This window comes from Nerophis lumbriciformis, linkage group LG03 (genome assembly GCF_033978685.3).
Source record: "Nerophis lumbriciformis linkage group LG03, RoL_Nlum_v2.1, whole genome shotgun sequence".
Lineage (NCBI taxonomy): Eukaryota > Metazoa > Chordata > Actinopteri > Syngnathiformes > Syngnathidae > Nerophis > Nerophis lumbriciformis.
Genome location: NC_084550.2, coordinates 9,286,852 through 9,306,108, shown reverse-complemented (window position 1 = coordinate 9,306,108; position 19,257 = coordinate 9,286,852). Strand labels below are relative to the sequence as shown.

General features: G+C 40.5%; 1 protein-coding gene across 4 annotated transcripts in view; it reads right to left on the bottom strand.

Annotated features, from left to right (window-relative positions):
* Nucleotides 1–19,257, bottom strand: part of pcsk5b (proprotein convertase subtilisin/kexin type 5b) — a 353,408-nt gene that overhangs the window by 160,934 nt on the left and 173,217 nt on the right. For all 4 annotated transcript variants that reach the window (XM_061933203.1, XM_061933210.1, XM_061933218.1 and 1 more), the window contains exon 11: nt 17,433–17,550. In XM_061933203.1, coding sequence (XP_061789187.1) covers nt 17,433–17,550 — 118 coding nt within the window. The remainder of the gene's footprint in view (nt 1–17,432; nt 17,551–19,257) is intronic.

Here is a 19,257-nt window from a genome sequence, read left to right as displayed (position 1 = left end):
TTTATATGGCCACCGTCAGTGTAACCTGTGTGGCTGTTGACCAAGTATGCCTTGCTGTCACTTACGTGTGCAAGCAGAAAATGCATATAACAAGAGGCTGGGCTGTCACGCTGTTTATAAAGATTATAGAGGGCGCTAAATGCTGTACCACCATGGCACGCCCTTATTTTTATTGTAAGGGTGAAAATCGGAGAATATCAATCCCGGGAGGTTTCTGCGAGAGGCACTGAAATCCGGAATTCTACCGGGGAAATCAGGGAAGGTCGGCAAGTATGCAGCTGAGCCGCATCAGAGTGATCAAAGATTATAATAAATGTCCTCATTTTACTCGACGCAAGTCAAAATTTTACAAGAAAAACTGAACGTTTGTGCAATATTATGATAAAAGTTGGAATTTTACTCAATAACAGTCGCAATTTTACAAGAAAAGCTTAACATTTTGGCAATTTTATGACAAAAGTCATAATTTTACTCAAAAAATGTCACTCTTTTACAACAATAACAAAATAATTGGCAATATTATGATAAAAGTTGGAAGCCGCGGGTTGCCGACCCCTGGTCTAGTCTCTTACGTGAATGAGCTAAATAATATTATTTGATATTTTACGGTAATGTGTTAATAATTTCACACATAAGTCGCTCCTGAGTATAAGTCGCACCCCCGGCCAAACTATGAAAAAAACCGACTTATAGTCCGAAAAATACGGTATCAAAATAAATAATGATAGGGTAAATAAAACTGACATTACGATAGTATAATGTGCAAGTACTGTAAAGGCAGCATATAAATAACCTATAAAATAATGATAAATGAATAAAACAGTGCTTTATATTTTTCACACCTACATATTCTCCTGTTGAAATGAATAATTGATTACTTGTCAGATTTAATGTTGCTTTTTGTTGTACGGTGAAAATTGGATTCGTTCAGTTGTTGTATTAGTAGGAAATGTCACGTCATGTGACACCTCAAGAGTCTGCGGTGCGTGCTCGCAGTAGATCTCGGAGGAGGTGCGGCTCAAAGTAATTGTTTCATCAATCATAATGCCAATCTACGCACACCAGGTGCGGGCATCCATCAGCATCCTTGCACACGCAACAGATGCATCAGAAATCAGAAACAGAGCCCACAAAAAAAAAAAGAAAAAAAAAGCAGCCCGCCGAAGCGGCAGAGAGAGGCCGTCTGTTTGGCAGGCGTCCACGCGCTTATGGAAAAGCTCTGATAATGAAGACCATCTTGTCTGGGAGAAGAGTTATTATAAGTCAGTGCAGCAACAGCTGAGGCAACTTAACATAGCTTCACAGAGCTGGTGAGTTACACTTTTTTAAGTGTCAGAATGGCTGGAAAAAGGGTAAATTATGCTTTGATATGCTTTACTGCAAAAGCAACTTTTTTCCTCTTTTAAATATATATATATATATATATATATATATATATATATATATATATATATATATATATATATATTTTTGGAGTTAAAGGGGAACATTATCACCAGGCCTATGTAAGCGTCAATATATACCTTGATGTTGCAGAAAAAAGACCATATATTTTTTTAACCGATTTCCGAACTCTAAATGGGTGAATTTTGGCGAATTAAACGCCTTTCTAATATTCACTCTCGGAGCGATGACGTCACAACGTGGCGTCACATCGGGAAGCAATCCGCCATTTTCTCAAACACCGAGTCAAATCAGCTCTGTTATTTTCCGTTTTTTCGACTGTTTCCCGTACCTTGGAGACATCATGCCTCGTCGGTGTGTTGTCGGAGGGTGTAACAACACGAACAGGGACGGATTCAAGTTGCACCAGTGGCCCAAAGATGCGAAAGTGGCAAGAAATTGGACGTTTGTTCCGCACACTTTACCGACGAAAGCTATGCTACGACAGAGATGGCAAGAATGTGTGGATATCCTGCGACACTCAAAGCAGATGCATTTCCAACGATAAAGTCAAAGAAATCTGCCGCCAGACCCCCATTGAATCTGCCGGAGTGTGTGAGCAATTCAGGGACAAAGGACCTCGCTAGCACGGCAAGCAATGGTGGCAGTTTGTTCCCGCAGACGAGCGAGCTAAACCCCCTGGATGTCTTGGCTCACACCGTCCCTTATGCCACCGAAGATGATCAAGAGAAGAATATCGACCCTAGCTTCTCTGGCCTGCTGACATCAACTCCAAAACTGGACAGATCAGCTTTCAAGAAAAGAGAGCGGATGAGGGTATGTCTACAGAATATATTAATTGATGAAAATTGGGCTGTCTGCACTCTCAAAGTGCATGTTGTTGCCAAATGTATTTCATATGCTGTAAACCTAGTTCATAGTTGTTAGTTTCCTTTAATGCCAAACAAACACATACCAATCGTTGGTTAGAAGGCGATCGCCGAATTCGTCCTCGCTTTCTCCCGTGTCGCTGGCTGTCGTGTCGTTTTCGTCGGTTTCGCTTGCATACGGTTCAAACCGATATGGCTCAATAGCTTCAGTTTCTTCTGCAATTTCGTTTTCGCTACCTGCCTCCACACTACAACCATCCGTTTCAATACATGCGTAATCTGTTGAATCGCTTAAGCCGCTGAAATCCGAGTCTGAATCCGAGCTAATGTCGCTATAGCTTGCTGTTCTATGCGCCATGTTTGTTTGAGTTGGCATCACTATGTGACGTCACAGGAAAATGGACAGGTGTATATAACGATGGTTAAAATCAGGCACTTTGAAGCTTTTTTTAGGGATATTGCGTGATGGGTAAAATTTTGAAAAAAACTTCGAAAAATAAAATAAGCCACTGGGAACTGATTTTTAATGGTTTTAACCATTCTGAAATGGTGATAATGTTCCCCTTTAAGCCAACACAGATGTTTAGCATTTAGAGAAAAACTGATGCAGGCCATTCCAAGCTGCTTAGACCAGTGTTTTTCAACCACTGTGCCGCGGCACACTAGTGTACCGTGAGAATATTGTCTGGTGTGCCGTAATTGTAACAATATGTCATTTCACCCAATTGGGTTAAAAATATTTTTTGCAAACCAGTAATTATAATCCGCAAATTTGCCGTTGTTGAGTGTGTGTGCTGTCTAGGGATCATCAGAGTAACTGTGTAATACTCTTCCATATCAGTAGGTGGCAGCAGGTAGATGTCGGTTACATGGTTTGTCGTGATCAAAATATGCAGACGTTTACAAAAATAAACAAAAGGCAAGTGCCGCTAAGAAAAGGCATTGAAGCTTAGGGATGGCTATGCAAAACGAAGCTAAAACTGAACTGGCTGCAAAGTAAACAAAAACAGAATGCTGGACGACGGCAAAGACTTACAGCGTGTGGAGCGGCAGACGGCGTCCACAAAGTACATCCGTACATGACGTGTCAATCAACAACAAAATAGGAGCGCAAGACAAGAACTAAAACACTCCACACAGGAAAACACCAAAAAACTCACGACGTGATGTGACAGGTCGTGACAGTACACCTGCTTTGAGACAAGAGCTATATTGATGCATGGTTGTTATGGTTTTAATTCATATCCAACAATTGCGAGAACAACTTTTTATTGTCAATATCGGCTGCCGAGTTTCATTTTTTAATGTTTTCTGCTGGTGGTGTGCCTCAAGATTTTTTTAATGAAAATAATGTGACTTGGCTCAGAAAAGGTTGAAAAACACTGGCTTCGACCGTATTTAGTGGAAAAATTAAGCGTTTCTTGCATCAAAACGTCTACTCGCTTTACTGAAAAAGGAACCTGTTGCTTGTCACATACATATCATGTTACAATAGCAGATGTTCATCTAAAACAAAAGGTTGCACATAATGGCTTCAACACGTGTTCCAGGAGCCCTCTCAGGATTTGTCTGCCCGGAATACTACGCTTTCCAACATTATTTCCGATTTTCTTTCGAGCTGTTGTCAAGTCTTCCCGGACGCATTTATGGAGCCAAAGTCCTTGGAATGGAAAGATGGCAATCCTGAATTCAACCAGGAAAATGATGTCTCTAAGGCCGCACAAAGCCTTGGATTTGGAACGGCTGTCAGGCATGACTTGGCAGAAAAACCTCGGCAAATCTTGAAAGACATCAGATAAGCAAAAATTGTAGTCGAGATTTGCTTTTACTTGAGCTTTTCTGTAACTCCAATACAAGGAAAAGAAGAGTCCAGCAATTAACACCTCTATACAATTAACTGGAGGTTGTGTTCCAACTATCGTGGGATCACACTCCTCAGCCTTCCCGGTAAGGTCTATTCAGGTGTACTGGAGAGGAGGCTACGCCGGATAGTCGAACCTCGGATTCAGGAGGAACAGTGTGGTTTTCGTCCTGGTCGTGGAACTGTGGACCAGCTCTATACTCTCGGCAGAGTCCTTGAGGGTGCATGGGAGTTTGCCCAACCAGTCTACATGTGCTTTGTGGACTTGGAGAAGGTATTCGACCGTGTCCTTCGGGAAGTCCTGTGGGGAGTGCTCAGAGAGTATGGGGTTTCGGACTGTCTGATTGTGGCGGTCCGCTCCCTGTATGATCAGTGTCAGAGCTTGGTCCGCATTGCCGGCAGTAAGTCGGACACGTTTCCAGTGAGGGTTGGACTCCGCCAAGGCTGCCCTTTGTCACCGATTCTGTTCATAACTTTTATGGACAGAATTTCTAGGTGCAGTCAAGGCGTTGAGGGGATCTGGTTTGGTGGCTGCAGGATTAGGTCTCTGCTTTTTGCAGATGATGTGGTCCTGATGGCTTCATCTGGCCAGGATCTTTAGCTCTCACTGGATCGGTTCGCAGCCGAGTGTGAAGCGACTGGGATGAGAATCAGCACTTCCAAGTCCGAGTCCACGGTTCTCGCCCGGGAAAGGGTGGAGTGCCATCTCCGGGTTGCGGAGGAGACCCTGCCCCAAGTGGAGGAGTTCAAGTACCTAGGAGTCTTGTTCACGAGTGATGGAAGAGTGGATCGTGAGATCGACAGGCGGATCGGTGCGGCGTCTTCAGTAATGCGGACACTGTATCGATCCGTTGTGGTGAAGCCGGAAGGCAAAGCTCTCAATTTACCGGTCGATCTACGTTCCCATCCTCACCTATGGTCATGAGCTTTGGGTTATGACCGAAAGGACAAGATCACGGGTACAAGCGGCCGAAATGAGTTTCCTCCGCCAGGTGGCGGGGCTCTCCCTTAGAGATAGGGTGAGAAGCTCTGCCATCCGGGAGGAGCTCAAAGTAAAGCCGCTGCTCCTCCACATCGAGAGGAGCCAGATGAGGTGGTTCGGGCATCTGGTCAGGATTCCACCCGAACGCCTCCCTAGGGAGGTGTTTAGGACACGTCCGACCGGTAGGAGGCCACGGGGAAGACCCAGGACACGTTGGGAAGACTATGTCTCCCGGCTGGCCTGGGAACGCCTCGGGATCCCCCGGGAAGAGCTGGACGAAGTGGCTGGGGAGAGGGAAGTCTCGGCTTCCCTGCTTAGACCCGACCTCGGATAAGCGGAAGAAGATGGATGGATGGATGGATACAATTAACTGCTGTGTCACAGAAAATCATTGTTATCAACTAGAGATGTCCGATAATGTCGGACTGCCGATATTATCGGCCGATAAATGCTTTAAAATGTGATATCGTTAATCGCCCCTTAAAAAAATGTGTGCCGTTATTGAAATGTATAGTTAACGCGTTATTATCGCTTTAACTTTGACAACCCTAGTTAACACACTAATAGTAGTCAATATATTTTTTAAAGTGTTTACAAAGGTGAGCGACAAAGAAAAAACAAAAGTGAAGGTTGCGTAAGTAGTCGACAAGTGTTTACAAAGTGTTTACAAAGTGTTTACAAAGGTGAACGACAAAGAAAAAACAAAAGTGCAGGTTGCGTAAGTAGTCGACAAGTGTTTGGAAAGCACCGTCGGCTGGGGAGTCTCGCGCTGATATCATAACTCTGGCTTTGCCATGACACAACACAGACAACCCCGGCGGACGCACAGCTGATTACCGGCAGCCCTACTGGACACACACACCAGACACACACACACAAACACACGCACGCACACACACACACAGGTCTGTTATCCTGGTGCACGCTGAAAGTGGAGTGAGGTAGCGATTGCAGACAGACGTTAGCAAATGCAGTCCCAGAGGCCAGCCAAAGGGTGTGTGGGAACACTGTGCTGACAACACTCATGTACAAGGTAACTCAAAAAAACACATGCACACACAAAGCAATCACGTGTAAAGATGATTAGACAGTATACCGTATTTATTCATCTAGTAAACCGTGGTGTTTTTTCACTTTACTGCAGAGAGGCCAAGGTCTTTTAAGGGTACAGCATTTATTAAGGTAGAGACCAATATTTAACTATTCAGCAGCTTTTGCTCCGGAATCCTCTACGTTTCATACAGTAGCGTTTAATTCCAGCTTTACAGATGCCATGCGGCCGTGGGGCTAGTCTGTATTGTGGTGTTGACTTGTACCGCGTCACAGTGTGTGTGCTACCGATGTTATACTAAAAGGTAATTACAGCCCTCTATTGGAATCACTTGTGGAGGTTTACTGAGAAAAAAATTATATGTCTATTTGAACTTGGGCATTTTTTTTTACACTATAGTCGAGGCTAATGTTCATATTATTGATCAAAAACTGTCATAAGTGGCCAGGAGCACTGCAAACACTGAAAAAAGATTAAATATCTCAAATAAGGGAGATATTTGCTTATTTTCTGTCTGATAAGATAATTCTTCTCACTAAGCAGATTTTATGTTAGAGTGTTTTACTTGTTTTAAGTGTTTTGGTCCTAAATGATCTCAATAAGATATTACAGCTTCTTGCTGAGATTTGATGTCCTATATTGAGTAAAACATGCTTGAAACTAGAATATCAACTGTTGCAAAGCTGTGTCATCAACACTCACAAGTATAAAACTACTTTTTTAAAGTAATCATTTCTTCCTTCAAGCATGAAAAAAAAATCATGATGCCGAGCGCATATCATTATGTCAAGATAATGGCACTAGCATTTACTTCATTTAAGAATATTTTTCAACATATTGAGCAAAAAGGTCTCTTTTTTTTTCTACCAAGAAAAGTGCACTTGTTATTAGTGAGAAAATACTTATTTTAAAAGGTATTTTTGGGTTCATTGACGTTAGCTAATTTGACTTGTTTTGAAAAGTCTTGACAAGCTGAATTTTCTTGTTCTATTGGCAGATAATTTTGCTTAGTTCAAATAAAATACCTCTAATTTTTTTTTCTTTCTTGTTTTTGAACACTGACTTTTTGCAGTGAGGTCTCAAAATAATGCATTGTAAGTGTTTTAACTCAAATCTAGACTTGAAGCTGGAATAAGACAGTTTAAAAAGTGCTTTTAGGAAACTGTGTAAAACACGGCACACTGACAAAGCTTAACGTAATGTTACTATAACAATCTACAAGGTTAATACAGTTTGCTTCTCTTTCTTCCCCTCCATTTATCTGCTTTATTTTGTAATTCAAGTTATCATTACATATATGTACTGTTGCATTTGAAACAATTGTATTGTTGATAATAGAGGTAAATTATTGTTATTATTCATTATCAATAGTGCTATTTCTATTGGTATTTTATTGCTCCATTTGTAGTGCAACAATGTTCATTGTCATTTCTGTGTTTTTTAGTTCACTAACTGCTTCTTTGCCATACTTGCCAACCTTGAGACCTCCGATTTCGGGAGGTGGGGGGTGGGGGTGGGCGTGGTCGGAGTGGGACGGGGGCGTGGCTAAAAGAGGAGGAGTATATTTACAGCTAGAATTCACCAAGTCAAGTATTTCACATATATATATATAAGAAATACTTGACGTTCAGTGAATTCTAGCGAGATATATATATATTTATTTTATTTTATATATATACATTTTATTTTTTATATATATATATATATAAAATAAATACTTGAATTTCAGTGTTCATTTATTTACACATATACACACACATAACACTCATCTACTCATTGTTGAGTTAAGGGTTGAATTGTCCATCCTTGTTCTATTCTCTGTCACTATTTTTCGAACCATGCTGAACACACTCTCTGATGATGCATTGCTGTGTGGCACGCACAAAAGTGCTTTCATCAAATGCACTAGATGGCAGTATTGTCCTGTTTAAGAGTGTCAAAACATTGCTGTTTACGGCAGACGAACTGCTTTACGGTAGACAAAAAAGTGACGTTGTTGTTGTGTGTTGTTGCCACGCTGGGAGGACGTTAATGAAACTGCCTAACAATAAATCCACATAAGAAACCAAGAACTCGCCCTCCATCATTCTATAGTCATAACGTGATTGGGCAGGTACGCTTTTTTATATTGTGGAGGACCTGAGTCCGCCTGAATTTCGGGAGATTTTCAGGAGAAAATTTGTCCCGGGAGGTTTTCGGGAGAGGCGCTGAATTTCGGGAGTCTCCCGGAAAATCCGGGAGGGTTGGCAAGTATGTTCTTTGCTATCACTTTTACTATCATATTTGTACATATCGCATTTGCTGATGCTGTTCTGTTGTTGTGGTTGTTATTGTTGTTGTTGTCTGTCAGAATAATTGTATCTAAGTTATCACAAAACTTTGTGTTGCCATGAGTTCCCGGCGAGAGGACAAAAGCTGTCTTTGATCTTACCAATCAAAAGGCTTGTAAAACTCCTCTATGTAGGATGGGAAGCAACATGAAGGTGTTCTGTTTCTTTCTTCTATTGTAATCCACAGAAAGATTTTGTCTTGACCCAAGAACTACAAAGCGGAGAGGAAGCAGGGCCTGACTCCCCTCAAGGCGACCTTTTCTTTGAACTGTTGTAATCAAAGGCGATGGCTGTTTACGACCCCCGTCCCTTACAAACAGCTGTTGCCATGTAATCAGGGAAAGTCCAAATAAAAGAGGAGACGTACGATCTTTCGTCAGAGCGTGGTGAGACTGTCCAAAGACAGTCCAGACGTCTCTCCTCAATTGAGCCAAATGTAATTCTGTCTCAGTTTAAGTCCTTGCTTCTTATCTTGTTGAATAGATGTCATCAGTGTTTGAACCTGACATTGTCTCTCTGTCTTATCCCCCTTCTGTACCCGCAATTTCCCCCTCTGTCTTGTCTTTTTCTCTTTCTATCCCCTTCAGCTCTAGTCCGGCTAAGCCAAACATTAATATAAATCGATTTAATAAAGTCAAATACAAATAAGGCAACCAATAAGTATCCCACACTTCTCTTTTGTAAAGTAAATCTGTAAAACAAATAAAAGCATCTACATCAATAATATGATTTGCCGGAGTAGCTGGACAGGACAAAAAAAAAATGCTTTTAGTAAGCCTTAGTGGGAACATGCAACGCAGTTTTGTGTGTCCGTAACTTTAATGGTAATAAGGGGTGTCTGCCCACGTCTGTGTTAAACAGAGTGTGTCTCAAAGTGCTACACTGTAACACCACACGTACACTGCAAAACTGAAATCTACGTAAGATTAAATATCTCAAATAAGGGTAATATTTGCTTATTTTCTGTCTAATAAGATAGCTATTCTCACTAAGCAGATTCGTGTTTTACTTGTTTTAAGGGTTTTGGTCCTAAATGATCTCAGTAAGATATTACAGCTTGTTGCTGAGATTTGATGACCTATATTGAGTAAAACATGCTTGAAACTAGAATATCAACTGTTGCAAAGCTGTGTCATCAACACTCACAAGCATAAAACTACTTTTTTAATGTAATCATTTCTTATTTCAAGCATGAAAAAAAAAAAGATGATTTTGACACAATTGTGTCTCATAATTAAAACAGATGACAGCCAAATTGACTTTGTTGTTTTATTTTCATTGAAACAATAGAAAATGTGTACAGTTGGCACAGTACAGTAAACTGACAGTTAATATTTAAACTTTTGACATTTCAAACAATTTTTGAACAGAAATAGTTCATGCACATTCAGATAAATTCCTCAAAATTAGAATTTAAAAAATGTTGGCCGGGGGCCGGGCTGTATATATGCGCACTAATTGACTGAAAGAGCACGCACTTGGCGTGATGATGTCATGTTATCAATGGAAAAATGCATTTTTAGACCATATGATTTGCCTGAGCGGCTAGGAGACCCCGAGAGTAACAAGCGGTTGCCTTGTTGCCTTTCCATTAGGAAAAATAAATTAGTTTTTAGTACAAGTTTGCTGGTTTCAAGAAATGTAATATCATTATGTCAAGATAATGGCACTACCATTTACTTCATTTAATAATATTTTTCAACATATCGAGCATTTTTTTTCTACCAAGAAAAGTGCACTTGTTATGAGTGAGAATATACTTATTTTAAGGTATTTTTGGGTTCATTGAGGTTAGCTAATTTGACTTGTTTTGGAAAGTTTTGACAAGCCAAACTTTCTTGTTCTATTGGCAGATAATTTTGCTTAGTTCAAATAAAATACCCCTGATTTTTTTTTTCTTCTTGTTTTTGAACACTGACTTTTTGCAGTGTAACAGATTCCATATATCACACACAACAACGTAATATGTATGTATGTACCGGTATGTATGTACTTTATGTATGTATGTAGCTATGTGAGCTACAGTGCTAACATTACACTCACATTTCAACAGCAACATGCGCTGCCAAGCTTCACGCTTTGACTACAACAATCACGCAATTTAACACTTTCCCACGCCAGCCTTAACATTTATCACTCTTATTTTTCCCCATTCACTACTCTATAATAATCTTTTTAGTGATACTAAACTTTGGCCCTTGCGGCTTGCCGTGACTGACTGAGCTAACCGATCTCATCAGTGCCTTGAGCCTGAATATAACCAACCACGAAAGACGCCACGCAATATAAACCAATCAGAAGCACGGTAAGGTGGGTCTTGTCTAAGTTTTGGCCCGCCCTTCGTTAATGCAGAGAGGACGGTGTCATTGCTACGATCCACGAGCGTATCAACTTGAATCTTTTGGCGGTAAGAAATAACCTGATTTGTGACTGAATCGAGATGGAAAGGCATACATATGAAGTACTACAAAATTGCCAAGGTTAAAAAAGAGTTTTGGAAGGATAATAGGAGATATGTTAAAAAAAGATCAAATTGATGATCATTTACCAATTCCCCATACCGTAGTGCAGTGTTTTTCAACCACTGTGCCGCGAGATAAAGTCTGGTGTGCCGTGGGAGATTATCTAATTTCACCTATTTGGGTTAAAAATATTTTTTGCAAACCAGTAATTATAGTCTGCAAATGATGTGTTGTTGTTGAGTGTCGGTGCTGTCTACAGCTCGGCAGAGTAACTATGTCATACTCTTTCATATCTATAGGTGGCAGCAGGCAGCAAATTGCTTTGTCGATGTCGGAAACAGCGGGAGGCAGTGTGCAGGTAAAAAGGTGTCTAATGCTTAAACCAAAAATAAACAAAAAGTGAGTGCCCCTAAGAAAAGGCATTGAAGCTTAGGGAAGGCTATGCAGAACGAAACTAAAACTGAACTGGCTACTAAGTAAACAAAAACAGAATGCTGGACGACAGCAAAGACTTACTGTGGAGCAAAGACCGCGTCCACAACGTACATCCCGAACATGACATGACGATCAACAATGTCCCCACAAAGAATGATAAAAACAACTGATATATTCTTGATTGCTAAAATAAAGTAGATGTGGGAAATATCACTCAAAGGAAGACATGAAACTGCTACAGGAAAACACCAAAAAAAGAGAAAAAACCCACCAAAATAGGAGCGCAAGACAAGAACTAAAACACTACACACAAGAAAACACCAAAAAACTCAAAATAAGTCACGGTGTGATGTGACAGGTCATGAGACAAGAGCTATAGTGATGCATGGTTGGTTATGGTTTAAATTCATATCCAACAATTGTGACAACAACTTTATACTGTCAACTGAGTTTCGTTTTTTTTAATGATTTCTGCTGGTGGTGTGCCTCCGGATTTTTTCAACGGGAAAAATGTGCCTTGGCTCAAAAAAGGTTGAAAAACACTGCCGTAGTGGATGTATACATCATACTTGCCAACCCTCCCGGATTTTCCGGGAGACTCCCGAAATTCAGCGCCTCTCCCGAAAACCTCCCGGGACACATTTTCTCCCGAAAATCTCCCGAAATTCAGGCGGAGCTGGAGGCCACGCCCCCTCCAGCTCCATGCGGACCTGAGTCCGCTTTCCCACAATATAAAGAACGTCTACAGTAAAGCAGTCCGTCTGCCGTAAACAGCAATGTTGTGACACTCTTAAACAGGACAATACTGCCATCTAGTGCATTTGATGAAAGCACTTTTGTGCGTGCCACACAGCAATGCATCATCAGAGAGGGTGTTCAGCATGGTTAGAAAGATAGTGACAGAGAATACAACAAGGATGGACAATTCAACCCTTAACTCAATGAGTAGATTGATGAGTGTTATGTTTGTTATGTAAATAAATGAACACTGAAATTCAAGTATTTCCTTTATATATATATATATAGCTAGAATTCACTGAAAGTCAATTATTTCTTATATATATATATATATATATATATATATATATATATATATATATATATATATGTCTTAATAAGGTTATCCAAAAAATAGTGCTCGATACCGTAGTAGAGCGCAATATATGTATGTGTGGGAAAAAAATCACAAGACTATTTCATCTCTACAGGCCTGTTTCATGAGGGGGGGTACCCTCAATCGTCAGGAGATTTTATTTTAAAATCTCCTGACGATTGAGGGTACCCCCCCTCATGAAACAGGCCTGTAGAGATGAAATAGTCTTGTGATTTTTTTCCCACACATACATACATACATATATATATATATATATATATATATATATATATATATATATATATATATATATATATATATATATATATATATATATATATATATATATATATATATATAGCTAGAATTCACTGAAAGTCAATTATTTCTTATATATATATATATATATATATATATATATATATATATATATATATATATATAGCTAGAATTCACTGAAAGTCAATTATTTCTTATATATATATATATATATATATATATATATATATATATATATATATATATATATATATATATATTATTTTTTATTTATTTTTATATATATATATATATATATATATATATATATATATATATATATATATGAAATACTTGGTGAATTCTAGCTGTAAATATACTCCTCCCCTCTTAACCACGCCCCCAACCACGCAACCGCCCCAACCACGCCCCCCCGCACCCACCCCCCACCTCCCGAAATTGGAGGTCTCAAGGTTGGCAAGTATGGTATACATCCCAGACGTGGATATGCAATTATTAAAGAATATACATTTAAATTATTGTCAGATAGAAAAATGTATTGAGGAAAAGTATTCAGAATATGTCAAAATATATATAGAAAAAACTTGAAACAATAAAGTAGGAGCTTCAGCAGTTATTCCACAAGAAAACCTAATTTTGAACAAAAAAATTAGTGAAAAGTTGTCATTTTTTACAAGGGAATTAATAGCAATTGACAGGGCAGTTAATTGAACAGAGTAATATAAAGCAAGTAAAGCTGTGTGCTCGGACTGCAGCAGTTCATTAATCACAATGATGAACATAGCTTCAGAAACAACACAGTTTAATGGCCAACCGCCATTAAAAGAAAGAAGAAGAAGGCAGGTCTTGGCGTCTCAAACTATCTTTCACACAAAAACAGCGCAGACATTTAAAGCCCACTCAGCATTCTCCTGCTTGCTAAAATAAGGTAACCACCCAGTTTTGATTCACGGTTTCTCCTTGAGTTTACTCGTTTTATGGCTGTTAGAAGTCTATTACTGTCCTGTGTTTGTTGCAAAGTTGTGTAACATTTATTTGCCTCTTCTCTTGGCCAGTTTACACTTGAGAGACTCTTGTTAGTTTCAATGTGTGTGTCAGTTACAGACTTGTAAATAATATATTTAGACCCCCTAAAGCAGTGTTTCTCAAAACGTTAAATGTCAAGGTAGATCCTTAACTCTGACAGTGTATAAATGGAACCAAATGGACCCAACGCTGTCTCAGTTACAGACCGTGTAAGGGTCAAATTAGACCGCCCAAAAAGGAACCCACAGAGTCCCTGGAATCCTCTTTGAGAACCACAATAAAACAGTGTTCAATAAACAGTGGCCACAGTGCAGGGAGAGCCACTGGAGGTGAGGACATAAGTCATAAGGTAAAAATCAACGTTGAAACAGGCCAAAACAATGTTAAAGAGGCCAATTTTTTTTTCCAAGGCCTCATGACCCTGAAGTCTCACTCTTGTCTATTTCCGAAACTTGGCAGCCCTGCTTCAGGATAGGTTCGCCTGTTTGCTGAAGGACAAACAAAACGATCTAACTTACAGCTCTCGCAATTGCATTTTTAAAGATGTGTAGATAATAGGGGTGTAACGGTACTAGGGCTGCAACTAACGATTAATTTGATAATCGATTAATCTGTCGATTATTACTTTGATTAATCGATTAATAATCGGATAAAAGAGACAAGCTACATTTCTATCCTTTCCAGTATTTTATTGAAAAAAAACAGCATACTGGCACCACACTTATTTTGATTATTGTTTCTCAGCTGTTTGTACATGTTGCAGTTTATAAATAAATGTTTATAAAAAATACAAAAAATAAAAAATTGCCTCTGCGCATGCGCATGGCATAGATCCAACGAATCAATGACTAAATTAATCGCCAACTATTTTTATAATCGATTTTAATCGATTAGTTGTTGCAGCCCTAAACGGTACACAAAAATTTCGGTTCGGTACGTACCTCGGTTTAGAGGTCACGGTTCGGTTCATTTTCGGTACAGTAAGAAAACAACAAAATATAAATTTTTGGGTTATTTATTTACCAAATTTGCAAAATCTTCCACCAAAAATATTTTTCTTAGTGGAATACTTGATGTGAAGTAATGGGAACCTTGGATAGGTCAATAATTCATATTAACATTGATTTTGATTCAATATTATGTTTTGAGCAAATACACGCAACCCTAACTCAAAATGCCGGACATTTGGGGCATTTAAGAAACTCCGCCCTGACAGCTCCGCAAAAGAGGACATGTCCGGTGAAAAGAGGACGTATGGTCAGTCTATCGTAGCCCGTTAGCGGCATGCTAGCAGCTAACGGGCTACGATAGACTGACCATACGTCCTCTTTTCACCCGACATGTCCTCTTTTGCGGAGCGGTCCTTCTTAAATGCCTCAAATGTCCGGCATTTTGAGTAAACAATGCCGTGTGTTGTGCCTCGGTGTGCATTGTTTACACAACGTGCGTGACGCTACTTAATATGTCCGTGTGGAAACTCGTTCGGTACACCTCCGAACCGAACCCCCGTACCGAAACGGTTCAATACAAACATTTGACAACCAAACAATTACACAAAGCGACTCGGCAAAGAATCTGGGTATTATCTTCGACCCAACTCTCTCGTTTGAGTCACACATTAAGAGTGTTACTAAAACGGCCTTCTTTCATCTCTGTAATATCGCTAAAATTCGTTCCATTTTGTCCACTAGCGACGCTGAGATCATTATTCATGCGTTCGTTACGTCTCGTCTCGATTACTGTAACGTATTATTTTCGGGTCTCCCTATGTCTAGCATTAAAAGATTACAGTTGGTACAAAATGCGGCTGCTAGACTTTTGACAAGAACAAGAAAGTTTGATCATATTACGCCTATACTGGCTCACCTGCACTGGCTTCCTGTGCACTTAAGATGCGACTTTAAGGTTTTACTACTTACGTATAAAATACTACACGGTCTAGCTCCGTCCTATCTTGTCGATTGTATTGTACCATATGTCCCGGCAAGAAATCTGCGTTCAAAGAACTCCGGCTTATTAGTGATTCCCAGAGCCCAAAAAAAGTCTGCGGGCTATAGAGCGTTTTCTATTGGGGCTCCAGTAATATGGAATGCCCTCCCGGTAACAGTTAGAGATGCTACCTCAGTAGAAGCATTTAAGTCCCATCTCAAAACTCATTTGTATACTCTAGCCTTTGAATAGCCCCCTTTTTTTTAGACCAGTTGATCTGCCGTTTCTTTTCTTTTCTCCTCTGTTCCCCCCTATCCCTTGTGGAAGGGGAGACACACAGGTCCGGTGGCCATGGATGGGGTTCTGGCTGTCCGGGGTTGGGACCCGGGGTGGACCGCTCGCCTGTGTATCGGTTGGGAACATCTCTGCGCTGCTGACCCGTCTACGCTCGGGATGGTGTCCTGCTGACCCCACTGTGGACTGGACTCTTACTGTTATGCTGGATCCACTATGGACTGTACTCTCACAATATTATGTCAGACCCACTCGACATCCATTGCATTCGGTCTCCCTAGAGGGTGGGGGGTTACCCACATATGCGGTCCTCTCCAAGGTTTCTCATAGTCATTCACATCGACGTCCCACTGGGGTGAGTTTTTCCTTGCCCTTATGTGGGCTTTGTACCGAGGATGTCGTTGTGGCTTGTGCAGCCCTTTGAGACACTTGTGATTTAGGGCTATATGAATAAACATTGATTGATTGATTGAAATACATGTACCGTTACACCCCTAGTAGATAAGCTTATTTTTTTACTCAAAGCTGTCCTCTGTAATGTGCTGGGCATACGTAAGAGATCAGGAAGGAGGTTTTTCCTTTATGACGTAATGAAAAGCAGCGACTTCCAAAAGTGAGCGTTTTAGGCGCCTCTCCTCTCAAAATGTGGTGCAAACAAGTGAGGGATATGACTATTTTCACGTTTGGGGCTCATAAACAGGCATTAGGGTTACACATTATTGTTCGTACCTCATTAAAAAGTACAATTTGCATAATCGGGGGCGTTTAACTTGCTGTAGATGGCCTTCCGTTGTTTCATTAGACAATAATGTCAAACTCTCCCTGGGCCAGAAGCTAATCACAGCGGCACCAGGCGCCAAAACACAAATGTCTTTCACGCCAGGCTTTGCATAATCCACATATGATTTGTGCACCAGAGCAGACCAGACAGAATGACGATGATGATGATGATGATGATGATGATGGCGGTGCAGACCCTGACCACCGAGTCCTGGACTGAGGGAAAACTAGTGCCTGGCCCAAGTTGAGTCCCGCACAGAACACTGCTCTGGCTTCCAGCTACTTTAAGGATAACAAGCTTTGAAGCTCTGGCTTGCACTTTGTGTGTGTGTGTGTGTGTGTGTGTGTGTGTGTGTGTGTGTGTGTGTGTGTGTGTGTGTGTGTGTGTGTGTGTGTGTGTGTGTGTGTGTGTGTGTGTGTGTGTGTGTGTGCGCATGTGTGTGTGTTTAGCAAGGGTCTTATGTGAGAACCAACCTGCCAGAACTAATGCTTGGCCCCTATCAAGGTACAGCTTTCACAACCGCATTCTAAAACACATGGAGGTGCATAAGGGGAGAACAGGGAGCATTGAGTACACAAAAAAGCAGCACAATACACCGAGTGTGTACGTGTGCTACAGTTGCAATAGACTTCGTACCTGATCTGTCGGTCAGCACTCTCCACGCAGACGTGCTGAGAAGGAACTTGCTTCCACCGCTCGGCTTCTTTCACCATGGCCTCAGCGTCCATCAAGCCGAAACCGTACAGGTGACTGACTGTTGGAAACACACACACACACACACACACACACAGTCAGACCACTGTAGGGATGTCCCGATCCGATATTTGGATCGGATCGGCCGCCGATATTTGCAAAAAAAATGCGTATCGGCAAGGCATGGGAAAATGCCGATCCAGATCCAGTTTAAAAAAAAAACTCCGGTCCGTGTTTTCCAACGCATCGATTTAAATAATACATTCCACTTTTCTGCTGCTCCGTAATTTCCGTTCAGCATTTTCCAGCACACCTTCAACACATCCACAGGTCTGTGAATTCTAACGCAGTTGCTTTTAGCTGCTGGCATTACACGACAGGCTCTTCTCACTCTTTCCTGTGTCTCCCTCTCACAGACAGCAAGTCCACCTTCTTACACACGTCACATAAAGTCACGACATACGTCACATACGTATACGTCCTCTCCCAGCAGAGAGCGAGGTAGCGGCATGGCTAACGTTAGCTGTGATGCTAGCGCAGCCGCTAAGGTGCGCGCCTGCTCAAGCGTCCTCTGCGCACGGCAAATCTATGCCACGCACAAAATCAAATAAAAAAATAAGCGCATAACAATTTTCGACACACGGACATGACAGAGAAAACAGTTTTCGTCATCATTGTTCAAATATTGTGACGTCTGTCGAGACGCTTATCTCCATTCGGTGCCACACGTCCACACCATCAAAATGCCGAGGCAAACATTTCCACATCAACACAGTATGAAAAAAATAGTGACTTTTTTTAGTTGTGATTTCCCTCTCTGCATGAAAGTTTAAAAGTAGCATATATTAATGCAGTATGAAGAAGAATGTTTTAATGTAGACATGCAAGCCTTGAAAGAAAATTTTGAAAATCAAGACTACATTTCCTGCAAATGGGTGCATTTCTACCCTATATTTTAACTTTGGATTTATTCTCATATCAAACTCTTTTGGCTGTCTTTTTGACACTTACATCCGGCGCCCCCCTCCACACCCTGGATTATAAATAATGTAAATAATTCAATGTGATTATCTTGTGTGATGACTGTATTATGATGATAGTATATATCTGATAGTATATATCTGTATCATGAATCAATTTAAGTGGACCCCGACTTAAACAAGTTGAAAAACTTATTGGGGTGTTACCATTTAGTGGTCAATTGTACGGAATATGTACTTCACTGTGCAACCTACTAATAAAAGTCTCAATCAATCAATCAAAACACATAGAATCATCATACTGCTGTGATTATATGCATCAAGTGTTCATTCAAGGCTAAGGCAAAATATCGAGATATATATCGTGTATCGCAATATGGCCTTAAAATATCGCAATATTAAAAAAAGGCCATATCGCCCAGTCCTTGTTTCAATGATGCCATTTCTGTTTGTCATGTATAATTGTGTCTATTTTGTGTTTATCCTTGAATAAACAGGTCAGTTTCTTGTTACCAACCATTGTGTATTATTCAAACTCCCCTAATTCAGCTGGCTAGTTGTTATCAAGAGTACTAAAACCCTTTTCAACATGATTCTGACAACTAAGTAGGCTAAATAACTTTAAACTTTAATACATGCTCCGATAGGCCATTATCGGTCAGTATCGGTCAGTATCGGTATCGGATCGGAAGTGCAAAAACAATATCGGTATCGGATCGGAAGTGCAAAAACCTGGATCGGGACATCCCTAGACCACTGTATGACAAATGTGAAATATACAGTATGTA